Source organism: Ptychodera flava, chromosome 19, assembly GCF_041260155.1.
Source record: "Ptychodera flava strain L36383 chromosome 19, AS_Pfla_20210202, whole genome shotgun sequence".
NCBI lineage: Eukaryota > Metazoa > Hemichordata > Enteropneusta > Ptychoderidae > Ptychodera > Ptychodera flava.
This window is the reverse complement of record NC_091946.1, coordinates 29,141,376-29,164,525: the sequence shown is the minus strand read 5'-3', so window position 1 is coordinate 29,164,525 and position 23,150 is coordinate 29,141,376. Positions and strand designations below refer to the sequence as shown.

At 36.6% G+C, this 23,150-nt stretch overlaps 1 protein-coding gene across 1 annotated transcript in view; it reads left to right on the top strand.

The window, feature by feature from the left end:
- Positions 1–5,905: 5,905 nt before the first annotated feature.
- LOC139119177 (uncharacterized) overlaps positions 5,906–23,150 on the top strand; it is an 87,234-nt gene continuing 69,989 nt past the window's right edge. Inside the window, exon 1 of the mRNA XM_070682842.1 lies at positions 5,906–6,283. Coding sequence (XP_070538943.1) covers positions 6,082–6,283 — 202 coding nt within the window. The 5' untranslated portion in view covers positions 5,906–6,081. The remainder of the gene's footprint in view (positions 6,284–23,150) is intronic.

Here is a 23,150-nt window from a genome sequence, read left to right as displayed (position 1 = left end):
AAAGTCATGAGAACTACCCCTTTGGCAGGCGACAAATCACGATCTTGTCCTCGCTTTCATGTGTTAATATTTACACTCAAACGTTTGAAAGAGTTCTCAGTATTACTAGCTCAATGTCAGGCAGAATATGTACTTTTTATCTTTATGGTAGATTACTCCTCCTGTAGGTAAGCACCGTCATGTAAATTGGTCGCTTGTTCTGTCTTTTGAAAATACTTTTTTAATCCAGCGTATCTGCGAGGGAAAACATGTTGTTTTCACAAAAAATGTAGAGGGCGGTCGTTCTCAATAGTCTATGGAAGAGTTTGACCTAGCGTAGTTTTATCAGATCTCTCAGACAGTGCCGGAGACCATCCATATATGGACTGTAGTTGTATTGGTTTTAGGGAGGGACTAGTAGAGCTTGGGAGGCGGTGGGGGGGGGGGACACAATCAGATTGTGAATATATTTTTTACAATTGTAAATTTTTGAATTTTTTTCCCCAAGGCAGTCATGATATGCTAATTTTTTTCTTAGTAAATTGTCAGATTTATCATATTTTGCGTCCTGATTAATTTTTTATTTTGGAAACTAGTCTGAATATTTTATCCCCTATATTTTTTGCTTTGAAATTTTGTTTTGTTTTTGACCACCCCTCCCAAGATCTTATGGTCCATCCCTTAAAGACGTGTGTTTGCTACACATTATTGCATGACAGGCTGTCGCAAATGTTTTGTTCCAAAATGTTTTTTTATGTTTCCATAAAAGTGAACAGACATCCAGATGAGTTGCGTGTGGATCGTTTGTCAGTATCGCTGGCGGAATGAACTGTCAGCGGCCTTTGTTAGGGCGCCCTCTAACAAATGTGTGCGCACGCCTGGAAACTAGGAATTTTACACGATTCTTTTTCGTTCAAAGAATCAGGGGTAGATGAGAAACAAGTTATGAAAATATTAATTATGTAACTTTCCTAATCTTGCTTACAATATTGGCTTATGAAACCAGCTCTACCGTTTATGGATAATCGACCAACTGAAATCTGTCGACAGAGCTTTTGGAGAGATCAAAGAAGGATTAAAAGAAAAAGATAAACCATAGACAGTAGGATAGACAAAAACACACTCCTTAACAGCAGAACTGACATCTAATGAACCACGACACGAAGCAGGTTGGTATACACGAACTTTGGATATAACGTACGACATAAAGCACAAGCTGTTAGGGACCGTTCAGTTTTTACGGCCGGGGGGGGGGGCGGCAAAATCCAGGGGGGGGGGGGTCATCGTAATTTTGGAATCCGCAAAGGGGGGGTCATCGCTTTTTCACTGATAGGAAAGGGGGGGGGGTCACCACATTTTCAAAAACATAATACCAACAATAAAGTTCACTTTATGCCATGGCCATGATCGACCCTCTTTACCAGCGGCCGCCTTCGGCGGCCCACTACAATAAATATACATTATGTATTAGGCTACCCATGACCCTCTTAACGGGCAGACGCCTTTGGCGGCCCACTCCAATTCGGTTTACTTCATGCAATGGCCATGATTGACCCTCTTTACCGGCGGGCCGCCTGCGGCGGCCCACTACAATAAGTTGACTTTATGTAATACCCCACGGCAATCTTACCATAAAATTCCCAATTGAAGCCGCGGCTTGTATTAGAAACATTTTGAGGGACCCCTGGGATCACGCACTGAATAATGGTAATGGCCGCGCCATCAGCGGCCCTGTCCAGTAAAGTCTACTTTATGCAATACCATGATCGACTCTCTTTACCGGCGTGCCACCTTTGGTGGCCCAGTAGAATAAAGTTGACTTTACGTAATGGCCCATGACCTCTTAACCGGAGGGCTGCCTTTGGCGAACCACTCCAATAAAGTTTACTTTATACAATGTTCATGGACATGAGTTGTCTATGGAAATGAAGTTAAAAATTGCCTTACAGTCGTCCTAATTAACAGATGTTTCAATGGATGTGGCTGAGAAGTTTGTGCACTGGCATCTCTGCTACACGAATAAAGTGTTCCACGTACCGGAGTTCAAATCCAAACCATGCGGGTAAATTTGACATATGGGTTTGGTTATTTTTCAGGGGGGGGGGGCCATCAATTTTTTTCGTCTGACAAAGGGGGGGTCATCTTTTTTCACAAAAAATGCAGGGGGGGTCTATATTTTTTGAACACCGGCGACAAGATTTTGCCGCCCCCCCCCCCAGGCCGTAAAAACTGAACGCTCCCTTAGGTGACTGATGTCTATTGAAACTGTGATACTATGCTTTGACTTGGTCTTTTTGTCATCACGCTGTTGAAGATTTGAAATTCTGTGCTGATAAAGCCTGGGCAACAAAACTGAACCTGCCTTGCATGCAGACTCCACAATGAACCCTCATGTTTAATTTCAGTGACGATGACGACAAACGAATATATTTTCATTTCTTCTTTTCTAATCTTCTTTCGCGAAATCGCAACCAAGAGTGTTCAAACAAAAAAATTTGTGGAATAACTAAATTTTCCAGCCTGTAAAAAATCGATAAAAAGAATACCCGTATTAAAGGTATACAGTCACCTGTAATCTAAATATGCCCACATATGGTCAAAGGGCGTTCCTTGGCATTCAAAATGTCCATGTGAGGGCGCTGTTTTTTAAAGGCGGCCACCCGCTTATAATCGGTGATTGGTTAGATTTTCTTTTTCTATGGTAACTGTGGCAAAATTGGAACAGGTGACAGTATATCTTTAAGCTACGTCCAATCAAAACGTAAACGCTCAAAATATTGATTGGAGGACGCCCTCACAGTTAACTTGATCCGCCCGTCTATAGAAGCGTACGCCAAAAATCTCGTAGTGGTTGATTTGATGTTACTTAAAATACAGACTTATGTTTGAAAATTAAAATTAAACTGTGGTTAAAGAAAACAGTCACCTCAAAGTTTATTCAAATTAAGGTATTTCTCACCAGTGAACTAGCTCCAGGGGAAGACTATCAAAACGGCAGGCTACCTATTAATATTTCGTTTGCGATCATTGACAAGTTTCAACTAATGGTGTCGTGACCAGAAGTCATATTAAATACACGATTAAGAAATAAATCACGATCAAACGAATGAAACGCAGGATTTTCTTGGTCCTCAGGGATTATCAAATATTTCTGTGCGTGTAGGATATTCCCCGTATCCCGATATATTTTACTGGTGAATGTCTCGCCCGCCGAAACTATTAGGCTAGATGAACAGCGCCCCTCTGAAGTATAGCTGGATGAGCATAAAATTAAGCGTGCTCTGTTATTGTGGACGTCATTGTTGAGCAAATGTATGTAACAAATAACAAACGAATGAGTGCGTGCTCATGCACACCTACCCCCCAACCCCCACACAACTCGGTCATTGTCACAGTGAATTGTCATGAATCTAACCTTACGAAAACTATTTCTCCTGCGTACAGGGCACACCAAGGTAGAACGCGCCTTGGGGACAGATAGTCGGACTGTCAAATTTCTACAATTCTTTTCTGATCTACCACTCGTGGGGGCTCATTTAAAACCTTTTGGAGAAAGAAAAAATTTCACCGTCTTAGTTTTTCGAAGATCCAAAATTTAATTTCTACCCCATAGATATAATAACACAGGAATGACAGCCATTTTGAATTTTAAATGTCGCAATTAAAATGTTGGGTAATAATTTGTTTCACTAGTTCCAAACTTTGCATGGTGACTACGATTTTTATTGTTGATTTGGTAAGAGAATGGTTGAAAGTTTCATTCAGGAAATTTAAATTTTGAACAAAAGTTTAAATCTTTCACTTTCGAGGCGCATTAAGGGCTAGAAACTGCTCTCACCATATTTCATCAGAAAAGGAGTGTTTTTTTCGCGCATCGTTCGAGCCACCCATCTAGTCAGAAGCTTAGGCCAGAACAAACGAACAAACAAACGGGCCAAAATAAAAACAGCACCAGTCCTATTAAAGGGACAAAGTCGGCCATTTTTCATGAATTTTGTTTGATACGAGATACTACTTATATTGTTTGACATGTTGAAAGATACTGAATGAATGGGTGACCATGCATATATATTTGACCCAGGCTCTAGACAAATTAAGTGAAACCATCGCGAAAATGAATTAATGGTCATGACCATTAATTCAGTTTTGCAATGGTTTCATGTAAGCTTATTGTGTCTAAAAACGGGGTCGAATATATGCATGTCACCTATTCATTCAGTATCTTTCAACATGTCAAACAAATAAGAAGTATCTTGCATCAAACAAAATTCATGGAAAATGGCCGACTTTGTCCCTTAAAATATGCTGATAATAAAACATGTACAAGCGGCGGTTACCGAGCACGCGATAGGAGTCAAAGATGCACCTATTGTTGCCAATTTGTTTACATAATCGGAAATTCAACCAGGTGTATTGAGTCAGCGGTCAAATAATCCGCTTCTTTTTCAGCTCTAATTACATTTTAATCAGATTAATCGGTATGTACGTATTACCTTGTTTGCTGACAGGCTGCTGCGTGTTTTCATTGTGCTGTAAGCCTATTTGACACACAAAACCCTTTTTTTCAGAGTAACGGGGGGGGTATTAATGGCTGCAGATTAAATTGCGGTGTTGCAAAGTGTAATAACGAGTTCAGCCATTTATAGTCGGTGTGAAACAACAAAAACAAAATAAGTGTGTACATTTGAAATGTGTCGCAAAAATCATATAGACCACTCACTGCTACGTTTTCGACCCCCTGACTCAGTCCCTCCTCCAGTCTTTGTCTGCCCGTCTACAGGTGCCTCTCTCTCTCTCTCTCTCTCTCTCTCTCTCTCTCTCTCTCTCTCTCTCTCTCTCTCTCATAGGCCTATGGCATTTCTGGTACTCATTTGAGAGGCTGGGCAAGCCCGAGCCTTTCCCAATGCTAACTGTTGATCTGATAGGCTGAACGAGCTTTGTTACATTTTATTACTGATCGCAGTCACCACCAGATATATTTAAATATCTTGACGTACTTCGGCGCCGCTGTAAGTTTACAACATTTACTCGGCTTCAGGCCATACTGTCACATGCACGAATCTGGAGCTCTGACGTCATCTCTGCGCATCAACTCTTGAAATAGGAAGAGGTTCTCTACTGTTCTGATTTTCCCTTAAGTCAGCAAATAGCTCTGTATATTAACCCTCAGGGCTTGCTGTGTGACTCAATTGGTGTTTGGAGGAGTTTGGGGAGAATTCTTTTTCACGGCTTACGCAATTTTCACTCATAGGCAATGACTCCCAGTAGGCCCTAGAGTAGAATTGAATGAGTAAGATCTTCAGGTCTTGAGAATGAAACAAGGGGTTATCGGCCGGTCTGAAATACATTTATCGTCGGTATTGTATATCTGATTAATGTTCTTTTCTGTGAATGTTGAGAGAGAGAGAGAGAGAGAGAGAGAGAGGAGAGAGAGAGAGAGGAGAGAGAGAGAGAGAGAGAGAGAGAGAGAGAGAGGCTAGCTTCTGGTGATTAGGTTCAACTAACCATAAATATCGACACAAAATCTAGGCCTATCGTCAATAAATATTGAAAATGAAAATAATTTATTTTTTATTAATTACCACTTTTTCTGTCTCCGACGGAAGAAATAATTGCACAAAATGATGACAGACTTAATAAAATTATTATTCCAGCGGACGTCTAGTTGATTGTTGAATCCCTAAAATATGGAGATTTTAAGTAAATTCGATTCGATCAGGTCCCTCCAATAAACAAGCTAATCGGGTGATATATCATCATTACTTGCTTGTTTCTCGCAAAGGCAAAATATGGCACCGAGGAAAAATGTATTAATCGTATGTTGTAAAAGAGGGGAGAGTTATCAGATAACTAAATAATTGGCGCTGTCACCGTCAGAGATTAGGTGATACATGTGATGATATCAGAAGGCCTGCACACTCTCCTCATTTGCATATGTCGCACTGTATTACGCACTCGCGCTCATTTTCGAGCAGATATCAAAGAGCTGTGTTCGGGCGACGCTGCTGCTGATACGTGCTGCGAAAGTTTTCGCGAAATTCCACAGCCTCTAAGGCTCAGGCGTCCAGTTTTTGGATTTGCTAACCACAGAAGTCTATAAGAATGAGACTTTGTCAAATTTACCGTGAAGCTGCCTCAAAAGCGGAGAAAAACACTCTTACATCGTCCGTTGTCCAGCTCCCCGTACGTGACGCTACGTACCGAACTGTACGAGAGTTTCTTCACAAGATGGCGGTTCACTGCAAGATATTTCGGCCGATGTTTTATGCCGTGGTCGTTAGCCAGCTTTTGTTTGCAGTTAACGGTAAGTACTTTTCACATGATCATGAAAAATCAGTCGGCCCTTCATTGACACATAACGCGGTAAAGTTTGCAAGTAAACAGTTACATGCAAAACAAGACGGCAAGTAGCGAGAATGCAACCCGGAAGTCTCGTCTAGACTGCGTGTGTGTACTTTCGGTGTGCAGAGGTCATATTTGCACAGTGTTGTGCCACCGAACGTCTTTGCGAAACATTCCCCATCGTTGTTTGCTGAAGCCACAAATAAATTCGTTCAAGTTATGTTCTCTTAATGGTCTTTATGGAAGCAGTAATTCAAAATTACAGTGCAGTTTGCACATGCTGTCAACAAAAAGTGTTCCTGTAATCACGTCGATTTTCGAGCGTTGCCTATTCATTTCAACAACATCTGCGTTATACATGCTCAGCTTGTGAAGTTTGCGTTCACTACGATTGCTGCGCTTTGTAGATTGTATCTACATCAGTAGATATATCATATTGCGAAATATTACATCACATTTGGAAGGCTCGGATTGAGAATACTTTGTGTGTCGAAGTCTCTAGACCATTGGCTGATAGCGCTATCAATGATTTTGACGTAATGACGAGATCTTATTATTTTGCCGGTCTTGGAATGTGAGTGAAAAAAAAAATTATGCCAGGACTTTTTTAAAGAGCGCAAGCAACATCTTTCACCTTTGGTACGATGGCATGAGGCATAAAACTTGGAGTCTTGACATGCTATTGAATATATGATTGTTTAATGTGGCTTGACAACAACTGCTGGAAGGGGAGTGTTTTATGAACCAGGTTTTCGTCACTTCAAATGACGCAACGTTGTGAGTAAAACTGCATTTAATAATAATCGATCCCAAAAGGGATCACTGCCTTGGCGTTCTAGAACTAACTGCTTGAGACTAATTCCCAAGTAATGAAAAATAGTACATGGAGGTACTCATAAACATTAAATGTTAATGATTCGAAGAGAATAGCTTGTAAAGGGCAGGTAGAACACTAGTTTTGGAAAACATTGTAATTTTTATGTGAGTGTATACTAAATGAAATTGCTAAGTTAATACCACAACAACAATAGACTAAAGAACTACACAATTATCATAACTGGAATAATATATGGAATTGCAATAAAATTTTACTCTAGGGGTATTTTTTATCAAGAATAAATATTTTTTATAGTTTTTCTCAAATGCACAAGTCTTCAAAAAGCATCTGGTTTGCTTTTTCTCTTAATAATAATAATGATTATGATAATAACAATGGTTATAGTAATCATACTCATAATTTGAATGATTCTGACAATTGTTGTATTCTTTGCTTGTCAGCAGATTGTTGTGATTCATTTTTATGTTTAAACTCAAAATTTTCAGTTGTCAATGCTTTTGTTGAGCTGGAACTTTGTAATTTACCAAACTTACAACACAAAGCTCGCCATCTTGAAATTCAAATATGATATTGCACCGCTAGATCCAAAAATTTATACAATGAGTGACCTTGACGTTTTATTCTTGATCATGAAAGAGAACATTTCACCGGTTCCCTTAGCAAGGTATGATTAAAATATCAAGATGTTTATCTCTTCTGAAGCAGTTTTGGCCAAAAAGATCGGGTTGCAACGTCAACAATATTAAAACTGGACAAGACGGACAACCAGTCAAACCATATCACATGGGTTACTATTTACTGCATGCTTTTTAGAGACTTGTATCCAAGAGTGATGAGAGAGATGGATTGTCAATGCTTTGTACAGCTGTTTCAAATATTTGACATTTTCATTTCTTGGGTGTAAATACTCAAATAATAATATGATACATACCTGATAATTTTAGAATTGCAATTTTAAGTTAGACTGTCAGCAGTCAGATAAATTATGGCTTGTTTTTTATCAAATTGCATGTAAGGATGGCGTCTTTATAATTGACAGGTAGAGATGTGAAGGTTTACCAATTAAAGTGTGTACTTGAAGCCCATATGTTATCATTACTTATAGAGTGACAGCAAACTGCCACATTTGTGATAAGAGTATTTTGTTTATCTGAAAATCGATGATTCTCATGTAGTTTTATACCTTTTATACTTTTGCAAGTGCTCAGGGCATGCTTGTTGGCAATAAATCATTTTTTTGACACATGCTATGATATTAACAAGGTTGAGGATAGTGCCTTTTCTTTGGACGTAACTATTGGGATATTTTATCATGTACTTATTCATCAAATTGAAGAAAATGTAATTTTGACAGTTTCAAGGAAGATGGTTGGAAAAATAAATTATTTTTATGTTACTTCATGTTTTTTCAGGAAATAAGAAAATGTGCCATTTTGAAAATGCTGCATAACATTTTTGTCATGGTATATTCCTATAGGTTCTAGCCTACATGTGTTCAGTTTGTGTATACAAACGGTGATGTAAGTGCCACACAAGGCTTCCCTTCAGGGAATTAAGTTTTAGTTTCTTCCTGTCATTCTAGGAAATGTCACATTTCAAACATATTTGCAGTGGTATGGAAGAATTTGATAGTTTGCCAGAAGACCGTTTCTTATTTTAATTAATCTTGAGGTGAAAAGTCTCTTATATTTTGGTAGGGTCATGGAAGAGCGTTTTCAGCATTGATCTGTGTCAACAGTATTTTGGAGAACTATAACTCAGTTTGCAACCAGATAATTTGTGTGTTACCTTTTGACTATCATAAACACACACATTTTCACCTGATTATGTGTCAGCAAAAAGTGACTTCCCATAATTTTCTTTGATTAGTGGTACAGTGTCAAAGGTCAAGAGAGAATATGCAGCAGATATTTTTTTCTCCCTCTCGTCCATTTATAGGATTATGACTAAAGTAACAATGTTGCATTGCATTATTATTTTTTTCATTCTTTGAAACTGTAAAAGAGGCGTAGAAAATATGCTGGATATTGCGCAATGTCATGTAGTTATCGGTGTGGGTGGTGGTATTCATGATTTGTCAACACTGAAACACTTACGCCTCTTTGTATTTGTATCATGAGGCGCTTGGCTTTGGTCTAGTCATATTGAGGCATTCTGTCGATTCCAAGGTCAGTTACAAGTGAGGTATTTATGAAAACCAAACATCAGCCAATAGGAGATGACCCAGGGTCAAGTTCACCAATTTATTCCAGAATACATTATCTTGTTGAAAGATGTAGCTGCTACAGTCATCATGCAGTGTGTCTGTGCATTGCAAGAAATAAGAACAACCGTGCGGCTCGTTTGCTCACTCTGTGATTGCATAGCAATAGAATGTGAAAATATTGTCTGATAAATTTTCACCCAAATTATCTTTAATTGTTCGCACATAAATTTAGTTTAAAATAATTACTGACATATCTGGGGTTGTGCAATTTGGAAAATAACATATCACACTGAATAAAAGAGCTTTTATCTGGAAAAATATTTTTTAATACAGTTTCATTAATTAATACAACTTAGAAGCCACTGTGAAGAATCACAAAGTCAATATTTAAAAAGTATTTTTTTGTCTTGTAATTTCCTATACATTTGTAGAAGAATCAAGCTATGAACATAATCAATACAGCTAATATGAGTGTTTGGAAAAAAAAGAAAAATATTGTTTTCTTAGTATTAATACTAAAAACTGGACAAATTTTATGCAACCTTTGATGCACAACAGGAATCCTGTTCATAAATATTTAAGGAGAAGTTTTTGCTTGGTGATGTATTATTTCAATATTTCACAGCAATTGACAGCTTTATGATACCCAGTTTGTTTTTCCTTGTACTGTGAACTCATTAATTTCAATGATATACTTTCAATAAAATTGAGACCCAAAAAACTCTCTGTACATAAAGCACATTGTTTCTCTATATGACACCAATTTTGGAGTTTGAGGGTAATCTTCCATAGTAAATGCAAATCTGCCTAAAAATTCTCTTTATAATCATAGGGCCTAACTTTGACCAGGAAAGGCAGAAGTCAGTTTAGTTCTGTCATTGCAGTTTAATATATTAGGATCTGCATGCAAACAATTAAATTCTCAGACATTAATGTTCATATTTTTTCACAACAGTAAACAGTTACCCTGCTATTTTGTTGTAATTAGTTATAACCGATATCACCCAATTCTGCCTCTAATAGTTCAAATTATAATCTTTAGATTTTGCTGCATTCTGAAATTTCAAAATGGCTGACATTGCCTGCACACTTATGTTAGTTCTGCACTTGTAATTTTTTGATTGGAAGTTCCACTTTCAATATTTTTATCTTTTAACAGTACATTCCACTTTGCAGCATTTGAGTTAAGTCTGCAGGTCAAGTGGCCATCCCTTTGAAAGCTCACAACAGATAATTGCTGTTTCTGCTGATGTATTCCTCCCTGCAGCAAGCAAGTTCCTCTCTTAGTCAGAGCTGTACTGCGCATGGGATTAACATTAGAAAAATCACATCATCAAAGAAAATAAGGTCACATTGCACCATAATTCCTTCCTATGATGTATACTTTTATTACTTCTGCACTTTAAAAAAATAATCACTTTCAGAAGGCTATTTACTTTCATTGCTTTCAATATTGGTGTTATTGTTCGGCGCTGAGAAGATGACCTGATATCTTAAAATTACAGGAGTAAAATATTCACATCTAATAGCGCAGTATTTTATGTGACTTCCTGCTTGATGTCACCGAATGTCAGATTATCGGTCCTCCCCTCTTCTAGAGATTAGTATCCCTTCTGTTGCATTTAGATCTTGCTTTTTAAAATTCACAAATCCAGTCTACCCTGAAGACGGGATCAAAAGGAAAAGCTGACTTGATTGAACGGCCGAGATGTACTACTTAAGATAGAAAAAGTAAAAAAAATCGAGAAATACAAAGAGTGAGAACAAATTCATGTGAGCCAGCGTTTCCAAAATTTAATCAAGACCTGCTGCAGTCATTTTTGTGCAATTTCCCTTTATTTGATGTTTCTATAAAAAATCTAATCAGAGAAAAAATTAAAATGACTTCAGTTTTATTTGTACAGTGTCACTATCAGATGAAATGCCAGAGTTTGGTAAGATTTCAATCATTAACATTTCTTTTCGTGTTTATTTATTTATTCATGAATCTGCTTTGATTAATTAAACTTACCCTGCTTACATCATCCAAAATGTTTCTGTCAAATATTAATCCAAAAGTAAATTGGAGGAAGTGAAGTCTTAAATTTACATACCTTTCATCATTACATAAATATTTTGTGTGTGTTTGTCATCTGGAGCAAAAATCTAGAATGATTTGTGTTTTCGTGAGATGGCTCCCTTTGTAATGTTCACTTTCAATGGTTGTGCTTTTTATAGGAAAATGTTATACACTAAAGAACTCCCAGGGAATAATATTTATAAAAACATTTTCAAACGTTTCGTAAACGTTTTTCAATGTTATTATGAAACTCCCGTCAAGCATGAATAGTTATAAAAATTAATTACCTTTTGTAAAAATCATGCACTTCCCTTCCTAGTCGAGACTCTAATGAGATGTTATTGTTAATGCTATTTTGAGTTTCATATGATAAAAAATCATGATAAACCCGTGGCACAACAAAGTGAAGTGTTCATTCTAGTGATATCGCTGTTTGCTAATGACCCCTATTTCAGCCATACATAAAGTATGATAAAGGAATCACTTTGAGTTTGACGTCAAAGTGGAGCAGTTGTAACATGTAAAAAAGTCGACTTTTTGGAAAGTAATGAGCCTGTCAACTGCAACCTCAATGACGAATTTTCATGTTTTGTCAAATGGGGAGAGATTAAGGAATTTTCAGAGAGCTGTACTTTTCAATGATGTCAGACAGTTCCTCCAATACATGTAGCTGTTAATTGCTAAATTTTCATTCAAATTTTAATCAAATCCACATTTGTAATGGGTAAATATTGATTTTTTACAGTAAATTAGAGACATTACTGATTTGATGGCAGTGCCCACCTGGTAATGAGGGTTTCTGACATCAATGTGTGTGTAAATTTTCTGTTCCTTGTAAAGAACTCAGTCAGTAACAAGCTATTGATAGGTGTTCCCAGAAAAGTCAACATACATTGTAGGTTTCACAAATTGTGCCTTAAATTTGTAGGCCGATGACGTTGTCAATTTAAATATAGGTAGGTTCATTTCAACGTAGATTACTCCACTGAAGAGTTCAGGGGCACTCTCAATTTTTACAACCCTTTTCTGTCACACTGCTGTAGACTCATTTTGAAACCTGTGAGTAAAAATAGTGAAAATAGAAAAATTCAAAAGTGTTTTCCTGTAAAGTTATGACTCCTGCACAGGGTATAGAGGCCATTTTGAATAATTTTAGGTATTGGTAATTGTGGATATAAATTGGTTTCTCTGATTCCAAACTTTGTGAAGTCGCCTCTGATTTTTTTCATTTTAGCCAGCAGAGAAAACGTTCATCCATCACAAGGTTCTTCCTCAAAACTTTGCTCATTGAATGTTTTTTGAGAATGGAAATTGTGTTTTGTGGTAATTTGAGGATGGAAATTGTGTTTTGTGGTAATTTGAGGAGAACAATATTTGATGAATTCATAGTTTGAAATGTAAAATAGTAACCCTCTTATGAGAAAATTTTATTTTTGATCAGTAGAAGGGGTAAATTGTTACCGTTGTTTCGCTGTTAGTTATAGTCACCATAGCAACAGTGAGGGAACAAAAAAATGTTACTGTGTTAACGCATACTTCCCAATTTACTAATAATATAATATTCAGATGTTTCTGAGACCTCAAAATATTACTACATGTATAGTAAGGATCGTTCCCAATTCATTAATATTTAGATGTTTGTGATCGCCCAATGTGTGGGTAAGAAATGTGTTTGGATATGAGTGAAACAGGTTTCGTAAGGGTTGTTGGCAACGCTGATGTGAAACGCGGCGTACATTGTAACGACTACTCCATCATCAAAGGAGTGTGTTTGTCCACTATATTTTCCCTGTCAACTTTTTTATCATGTCCATTTGTATTTCATATTAATCAATTCCTACTTGATGTGAATTCATCAAGTGATACAGGCAACTTTTATGATGAATCACTTTCAAATAATTCACGCTGAATTACAAACAACCATGCCACTTGTGAATAGCTTGAAAAAATTCAGACATAAGACAATTCCATGCATGTACCAAAAATAACATGAAATATTTGCCGCGGTATTTGGAAGAAATTCAATCTGCGGAAATCCAAGTGATTTTAGATTTTATATGTACGTCTTCTAGGTGATATAATAATAAAGTAACTGTGTCAATCAAATCAAAGCTTGGATATACATGTATGCTGTACGGTACATGTACTTCAGCATTTGCCATAAAATGTAATTGGATATTCTCTCCTGAGCAAGCGATAAATCATGTCGGTTAATATATTGTGGTGTAGACAGTTAGAACATCACACATTTAATTTCCTAAAACAAATCTTTATAGGAAGTCAAATGCAAAACAGGGATATATGGAAATTGTGATTTTATTCTTTAACAGGCTATTAGTAACTGCTTGGATATTGAGTGTGGATTGTAGTAAAATTTTATTGAGGTTTGTGAATAATAGAATAATACCTCAGGGAAAGAAATGAAAGTCGTTCCTTTTTTCCTATTTACAGAATTTTCTGCGTGCAATGTTCTCTGTCTAATAAAACAAGACAGACTGAAAAATTGAATTTGTGTTGTCAGTTTTGCGGCAGTGCATGTATGAGGGACAAAAGGAACTGCGGTTGCACAATAAAATAATGATCTATTTGAAGAAGAAATAGGGTATAATTATGTAGGTGAAATTAACCGTGAGCTAGAGGAAAGACACATATCCCGGGACACATATATGGAGCATGAGATCGTGGTCAAGGAAAGGAAATTGCAAAGAGTGGATTTTTGATCAAAATTGAGCATCTTTTCCAGTAAAAAGGTGTAATATGTAGTGTATAATCTGATTACAAATTTTGGTGTAAGTACATGTAATGGTGTATTTGATAATACATGATAAATTGTAGTGTTGTATCCCTTTCACTCCACTGAGCTACATGTATATTACCGTTTGGCAGTTGTATTACAGATATCACATAAGCAGTTAGGCAAAGGTGACATACATGTATTATATTATAATTGTACATGCATATATGTACCCCTTTTCCTGCTAGACAGTAGCACTTTGAATTCATCTACCAAGTCATTAAAAATCGGTATTGAACCAAAAATTGAACCAAAATCATACATATTTTCACTCTCTTCTCTTGGTCTGTTAATGCAGCTTTTGCCCATAAAAGTCATTTTTACAGTAGCCACATTGACAGTATGTTATCAGGGACCTTCAAATGTTCAATTTCTTGTTATGCTTCACTAGTTTTAACCAGCTTGAATTGACAGTGAAATGGAGGATGAGGGGTACAGATGTTTATGTTTATATGTAAAAAATTTAAGGTAGATGTTTTTGCTTCTCTTGAAAAGATCATCAGTGAGTGGATTCCATTACAAGTACTGGTGATATTTGTTGACAATATGACAATAGGATACTAACACTGGAATGTGACTTATCGGACGACACACAACATGCATGTACCTGTATCATTTCATTTATTTATGATGGTAGTGGAAGGTTGGGATTTGTAATTGGTAGTATTGGTATGTACACAGTTCATGCAAGCTTTGCTGGTCAAAAAAAGGGCTTTGTCAGAGAGAGAGAGAGAGAGAGAGAGAGGAGAGAGAGAGAGAGTGTGTGTGTGTGTGTGAGAGTTAGTTCTATTGATATCCAGTCTGTGACACCGGATTGTCCTGAATTAGATCACAGTCCCTCCACCAAGGAGGAACCGTGATTAGATGGACATTTTGTCAGGAAATAATCAAATTCATACGGCAACATTAACGTCCTTCGCACTGTCATTGTACAGGCAAGTGATAACAATCTAACAGAAGTTTTCTACTTTTCAGCAATGAAAATCTATTTATGCATCAGTCATAACGAACAGCTGAATCATGAAACGAATGCACGTACGGTATCTTATCTGGACTGTTGCCAGCCATTAGTGACATATGCTATCACAACCTTGCAAAGGCTGTACCAAAGAAAACAAATCCTCGTGGCCATCCACATTGATAAAGATGAGGGTGTTTTCCTGACTGAACTGAATCACCAGTATCAATTTTGTTCATGTGTAGAAATGTACCTGAGCCATTCCTTTTCAGTAATTTTCTGTTAAGGCAAAATATTGGTGTCACTGACATGATTCTGTGATGAAAATGTACAACTATATATCCAGGCTGCTTAGGAGGCCCAACCGTTGGTGTTATCCTACAAGTAATTGCATTGCTGTTTGTCCGTGTGAATGTGAAAGTGTTATGAAAGTGTTATGAAAAATGAAAGTTGTCATTATACAAAGATGGCAGTCGGCCTAAAAATTGTAATTAGATCCGTATTACATGACTCAAACTTTTACTAAATGGCCATCATCCTGCCGGGCTTGATGTATTCTGTTGAAAAATTCAATTTTTTTTACAGATTGCAAATTTAGGGTCAATTTACTTCCCATTTGTCAGCCTGGGGTAGTGAAAAAAGTTGATTTGGCGTGCCACTACATGGCAAAAATAAACTCTCCATACACTTTCGCAGCCTGATAAATGTTTGAATTGGTATTTAATGTTATTACGTAACACTAATATATCGTGTATGGATACAGTATGGGATCTTGAAATAATAATAAAAAATAATAAAAAATAATTAAAAAAAAGATACAAAAACAAATAAAAATGTTTTGTTATATTATAAAATAATTGGATAGTGTACACTACACTGCACCATTCTCTTTATCATTTTGATAAAATATGATTCTGATTGATCACAGGAGATATTACGTTGAAAATTTAAACTGGTTTGCAGTGCATTATAAGTCTTATGAATTCATACCTGGAACTTCTATCTCTACTGTGTGCTGTCATCAATAAGAAATGACCTTAAAAAGTAATGTTCATATTTACATACAAGTGCACAGCAAAGTACCAAATCCACTCAGCACTTAGGAATACTGTTCTTCTATTGATCAGCCATATTGACTTTCCACTCTACATGTTTACAATCTTCAAACTGGGCTATCACATTTCAAGGCTTACGATAGAACTAACTATGAAATGCATCTGAGGATTTGGCATGAAAAAAGTTTGTCATTAAAATTTTCCTTGTCATTATTTATAATATGTCATTTTGTTACCTTGGAGCTTACATGCTACTTTAGATGAGAGAACATAATACTGAAATATTTATATTATAGGTTTCATTCCTACATGTATGCAATCCTTTGAAATATCATTTTGCATTTTCAGAGGACTAATATTCAGTGGACAAAATTCGGTTTCTTGGCTACAGTATATTTTAGCTGTAGATTGTTAATGTGGAAGTGAAACCTAGATGAATATTTCATAAGAGTTTTTGGAAAAAATCACCTTTCATTTTGAACATCATAGTTTATATATTTCTAATAAAGTAGCTCTCTTTAGATTCCAGCAATCATAAATATTTGGGTTTAGTTGCGCAGAACAATGGAGCTATATTAAACCTCTATGTTGGCATGGGTGTTTTTATATCTTGCCCAAATGGCATGTGGTTACTTTGAAAATTTTGTAAATCTTTAGGATATGTGAAATACTTCAAGTGTGAACTTGTAAAACTCAATGTTTTGGGTGAGTTGAAAGAGAAAATGCCTTTGTTTCCTGTGTAAATCATGTACATTGTAGAAACTTTACATCATACAGAGAGGGAAGTGAAAGTGATTGCGTTGAGTTAATATTATAGGTCATTGAATGTAGGATAGACCTTTGGAATGAAAGGAAGGGCTTCTGTATATATACTAACTGTAGTAGAGAAAAGACATCGCAGAATGGAACATAAATCACCTTGATGGAGTGCACATGTTTATGTTTGGCCAAACAACTATGTTCAAAGATACTGGCCTACTACCAAAGATAATAGTTGTAACAACAAATGATTAATGCAAAAACGTACATGTACATGTAAGTTTGGAAGCCAAGGTCAATTGCTGACTAAACATTCAGAAGTCACAGATCGTATGTCAGTAATAGGCCTGATTATTTCCTCAAGAAGTCCACTTGAAAGTAATACGAGTGAAGTGATGATCTTTGGGGAGAAAAATCTGACGACCTCCCACTGCGATGATTGCTTCAGTTAGTTTGTTATCCTTTTATAAAGTGTACATGTACATGTTTCCATTGTTGTGTTTATAATATTGATTGTCAAGGAAAGCAACAAACATTGCTCTTTTTTTCTCTGACATTGCTTTTTCTTTAATTTCTTTAGTACACTGCCAGAAACTGTTGGTTTTCCCTGAGTGCTCTTAATGCAGCATATAAGTCAGTCAAAAATTTTAATTTGACAGTAGTACGTGCGCTCATTTGCTGTACGTGTGGCATTGTTGCAAGCCTGATTACTGAGTGTAGTACACATTGCAACCTGGGTATGCCCTTCATCTCACAAAATCATGAAGTGAGTTACTGTAACTTCTGAAAAAATGTCTTCGGATCAACCCTATACCAATACATGATGTAATATATTACTGTATAACATTTCTGTGTGTGGAGAACTTTATATCAGCTGGGAGTTATTTTAGCTCAGTGTGTCACATGACTAGTTCAGTAATGTTACATTTGTTGACCAGTATGCCCTGGCTTCAGAGAAAAAATTTCTTAAATCTTTGAGTCAATAAGTTTGGGAATTTCTCAAAATTTTCATGAATCAGCCCGATACTAATTTAATGTAGAATATAAAAATTCTCTTGAGCCAGAGATAATTTAATATTCACGAATTTGACAATGATTCAATTGTGATTTTGACCGGGCCTGTCTGCTCCTATTGTCACATGCCACTTACATAATAAGAGACTCTCTGTGCCAGTCAACATGTTTATCAAGAGTCGTGACATTGTGGTGACGGGCAGACAAAAAAAGTTCAGAAAAGAGTAGGGTCAGTTGACTGAGGTCACTCAAGGACAATGCTGACCTGCATGAAGGATGACATCCCACTCCAACCATGTGAAGAATGTTTGTACTGTAGTTAGTGACTGTGCATTTATCCACTGGGACAGGAGTGTGTGCGTGTGAAAACATATTATACCCATCTGTCAATGCAAACTTAATTCTATAATTAAGGTGAATCACCTGTTGCACGCATGGTGGTTCAATTAGAAATTTTAAGAGAAGAGAGATCGGAAATTTATGGGGAAATTGCATGTTTATATTAAAAAAAGTAATTTTTAATTAGCCAATAAATGTTTCAAAGGAACATCTTGTATTTGAAAATTAAGATATTTGTTTGTAAATTTTTGTTTTTCTATTTTTTAGGTTTTTTGATGTTGAGTCCTTATTTATACATGTATGACTACTCGTGTAAAACTCTTCATATTAGGTTGTTTGTGACAGACTCTGATATTCTGAGTAAAGTATTAGCGTAGCACAGTGTAGGTTATCCACAAGGTTTGTCAACAAATGTAGAATCACACCAACAACAAAGCGAAAGCTAGTGCTGTAACACTGTGCAGTGGTATCACCGTCCCTGATACTGATACCCTCCATCACAATTCACTTTCCGTATGACAAACACGAGATGAAAAAATAGCAACACACGCATATGTGTGCTATATGTTGATGTACTTTGTTTTTTCTCCCCAAAACAAATATGAAGGTGAGCTGTGTTGTTGAAAGCCTAGAATTCTAATCGTCCGCTTGCCTCGGAGGTACGGAGGCAAGCGGACGAATAGAATTCTAGGCTATGCTGTTGGAACCCTGAAAACAGAATTCAATGCTCTGGTATGTATCATCAAACCATACATGATGATACAGTAGCTGTATTGTACTGTAGTATACTCCTTTTATTTTACAGGATCTCAATTGATTTAAATTACAATAAAGGTATCAGTGAAATATCACAACTGTCTGAAAACAACAACAACAACAACACCAACAATAACAATAATAATAATAATAATTATCATGATCATCATAATCATCTACTGGAATTCACAATGAGAGCTGTGCATTATACCTTCCTGTACTAGTCTTTAAATAGTTACTGCTCCAATATTACAGTAATGATTCATTGAATTCTGTGAAATTTAGGGAGATTTCCCCTTACTTAATATCAGTGTTTGGAGCATGTCACCGAGATGCAATGTGAATATTTGTTTCATGCTGTGAGCTAAACAAGGCATGATAGCATTGGGATGTGATCCAAATCCGTGACGTCACTTTCTATTGCAGTGCCATCTTGTATTGGATGACTGGCAGAGGCAAATGCAGGGAAAGACACTTATTTTTTTATCCACTTGCCCTTCGGGCAAGTTGGGGGTTCGGTTCACTTGCCCGAATTGGAAAACCACTTGCCCAGTATAATTTACGTGTTTGAAAAAAGCTCAAACACTGGTTTTTCATTTCACGCACTTTATTTTGAAAATTATCATGTTATCATGAGATAATGTCAGACATTCTCATAGGGTTCTCCTCACACTTCTAAGAGTGCTGGATGGCTCATTTATATTAAATTAATTAAAGCCCACTAGCTGTATCATTTAGCATTTTTTATGTGATTTTACTTCTGAACTAAAACAAGTTTTTGGGAATGTGCTCTTTGGGGGGTGGAATACAAGTATTGTTTACTGCCCAGTGAGACTGCATGTGCAATTTCGAACAAGAAAAATAATAAATGTGTGCCCAAACGTAAAATGGCACCCCATGCAAATATAGCAAAAACAGTGTACACCGTGCATTTATGCATTTGAATATTCACGGAAACAACAGAGTAGTCCAATGTAATGCATAGTGTTTAATGTTTTCAATGGGACAAAAATGCTTTGTTTTCTTTGTAGTATGGTGGGAAATCAAAATAATGGTTAAAATGTAAATTTACTTGTCCAATTTTTCACTATGTTTTGTAAAGCTGTAAAAGACTATATCCTGTAAATGGGTAGAATTTAAAGAAAACCAGAGAAAATAGGAAGCCTTTTTTAGGTCAACAAATTTCAAGATTTACAGCTAGTGGGGCTTTCATATTCATAGAAAAAATTCTAACAGTTCATATGTTTGCATGTTTACTTTCTTGCCAGGGCTTAATGTACAAATAATAACAGCCATTTTAATTGTACCTTCAAGGTATTTTTGCAGTTAGCCTAAAGTTTTAACTTATATCTATACAGAAAGAAAAAATCTGCAGCTATAAAGGAATGATTTTAAGCTTCTGAAAATAATGTACTTCTTTGTCATGTTTTTACTGCGCTGATATCATACACAAGCCCTATGAAGTTTAGATTACCATTGCACTATACCAGTATCCTATGTTTTTCTAATAACCTAGGTGGTCTTTTTAGTGCTCATGCGCAGACTAAATAGAATTTAAACCAACAACCTAAAATAAGGCGTCGGTGGTTTTCAATGTGCAAGCTGAATTTCTCGATGTCAAACTCGCTCCAATTGCTTCTTGACAGTCATTTTAGAATGGGAAAATTCACAAACAGAGAGGTTGGTCGCCACGGACAAGTAACTTTTGGCTAATTGACCTGAAAATTAAGTGAGTGTTCATTGAAAATTCAAAGACTGGACCCGTTGACACCAAAGCTTGCTCATGACTTTCATTGCATGCGGTCTTGCCAGGAGGCCACTCACTGTCACTCAACAAGTTAACATTGAAGAGTACGTTTTAGTAAAAGTCCCTTTTTTGTGGTGATTTTTCACCACTGGACTTTATTTTTACATCATTATAAACGTTCATACAAAGCACAAAAACCGCTGTGTGTTTCTTTTTTTTACCGTATCGATATATTGTGAGACACCGTAACCTCACAGTCAATGCAATGAACTTTGGTGAACGTACGCTCCACCAGCTGAACAGCTTTCTCATATGCAAAATCAGCGTACAGTAACTGTGGTATTGTTTGAACTGCATTTTATTGAAAGCGATTACATGATTCTTTTCATCAACTCTTCATGCAATTTATGAAAAATATTATGGAAATGTTCACAATGACATTATATGATTATTTTTTGTTGTTTATAGTCCGTGTTCCGTCACAGAAAATCGCTCTCGTGAATTCGATTTCTAGGTATTATTTTTTTCACTTGTCCCGTCGGGCAAGTGGCATCGGAGGTTCACTTGCCCGAACGCGACTTTCACTTGCCCCGGGCAATCGGACAACCCTTAGTGTCTTTCCCTGAAATGTCATGAAAGGTTACAGATGTGCTAAGCATTTGTCAGTCTTTATATTAATGATAAACCGTGAAATAATAATGCCAGGCACCATCGATCTTATCTGCTGTATGGAGTTAGCTCTAAGATATGCATCTTTATGAACTTTTAGTCCCCTGAAGTCTGCAGTCTGGGAATGTGTGTATGTATAGCCAGTACATTGAATTGCAACCGTTGCCCTTTTGTGATGGAGGCATTCAAAGAGACAGGAAAAGATACGTTTGTGTCTGCAATACTGTGCCATTAGGACTAGACATGTCAGAACTCAACAAAGCCAAGGACACAGAATGTCACAGATGCATGAATAGAAGTGTCAAATTTAATTAGTGATCTGTCGTGTTCCTTAAACATCATTGCACCAGTGGTAATCCAGGGTCCAGTTTCCTGTTGAGGTTTTTAACCAAAATACAAAAATATAACCAATTCCTCAAATTTTTCTGACCTCCCAAGATTCTTGGTAATAATAGTAATAATTTTTTTTTGCTCAGTATGGCCGATTCATGTACAGGTATGTTTCAGTCCTATTATTATATAGAAATAAATGTATGTATGTCTGAAATCATTGACAAACGTTTGTAAATACACAGGTACAGTAAATGTAGGAATGACTACATGTAGAATTGTAGTTTACTATCATTCTACCAATGATATGATTAAAATCATAGATGTCAGCAGCATGAACAACTCAGCTGCTCAGTAGACAGAATAATTCATGTTTGCAGAGGCTATGCAGTGTTGCACATGTGTAGTGGGTGTTAAAGCACAAACCCACATTGTGATCAATGCTGATTGTACACTTTCAGATACCGGTATGCTAAATAGTTAGACTATTTAGTGATGATAATTAGGCAATAGAAGAAATTACTGTGAGTAGCTGCATGTAAAAAGTTCATACTTTGTAATTTAAGGTTCAAGACAAGAAATTGACCATTTTAAACTAACAATTCTCTAGTGTTTAATAAGCTCAGAACCCTCGTAAATTGTATATTTTCAGAAAGCCTAGATATAGGGAAACATTTTGGTTACCATAGTGTCACCATTGTTTACATAATTATCACGTGACAGGTAATTTGCATAACCTTTCAAAAATCGGTTTTCCCTATGTTTTGTTTCAATGCTTTGAGATATGTGGCTGAAATTTGTGTGAGTGCAAGCTGTCCTACGGGTCTTCTAAAGCGTGTCTCAAATTTTTTTAAACCTTCTTAAACAGTTGTTATGCCTGAAAAACTTCCAGAGCAGTGAATTTTACCATAGTTGATTTCTTTAAAATTGTGCTCCAAAATAACTAAGCAAGATATAAAAAATCTGAGACACACTTTGGAAGGGTGTTGTGACAGCTTGCATTCCAGCAAGTTTGAGTCAGATATTTTGAAGTATTGAGACAAAACATAGGAAAAAACGATTTTGAAAGGTTATGCAAATTACCTTGTCACGTGATAGTTATGTAAATAATGGTGACACTGTGGTTACCAAAATGTTCCCGTATATCTAGGCTTTCAGAAAATGTATACTTTACGGTAGACTGAAAGATTCAGTCGTGTGCGGGCGCTCCGGCGCACTGCGACCTACGACCCTTTAAGGGTCGTAGGTCGCAGTGCGCCGGAGCGCCCGCACGCGACTGAATCTTTCAGTCTAACTTTACGGGGG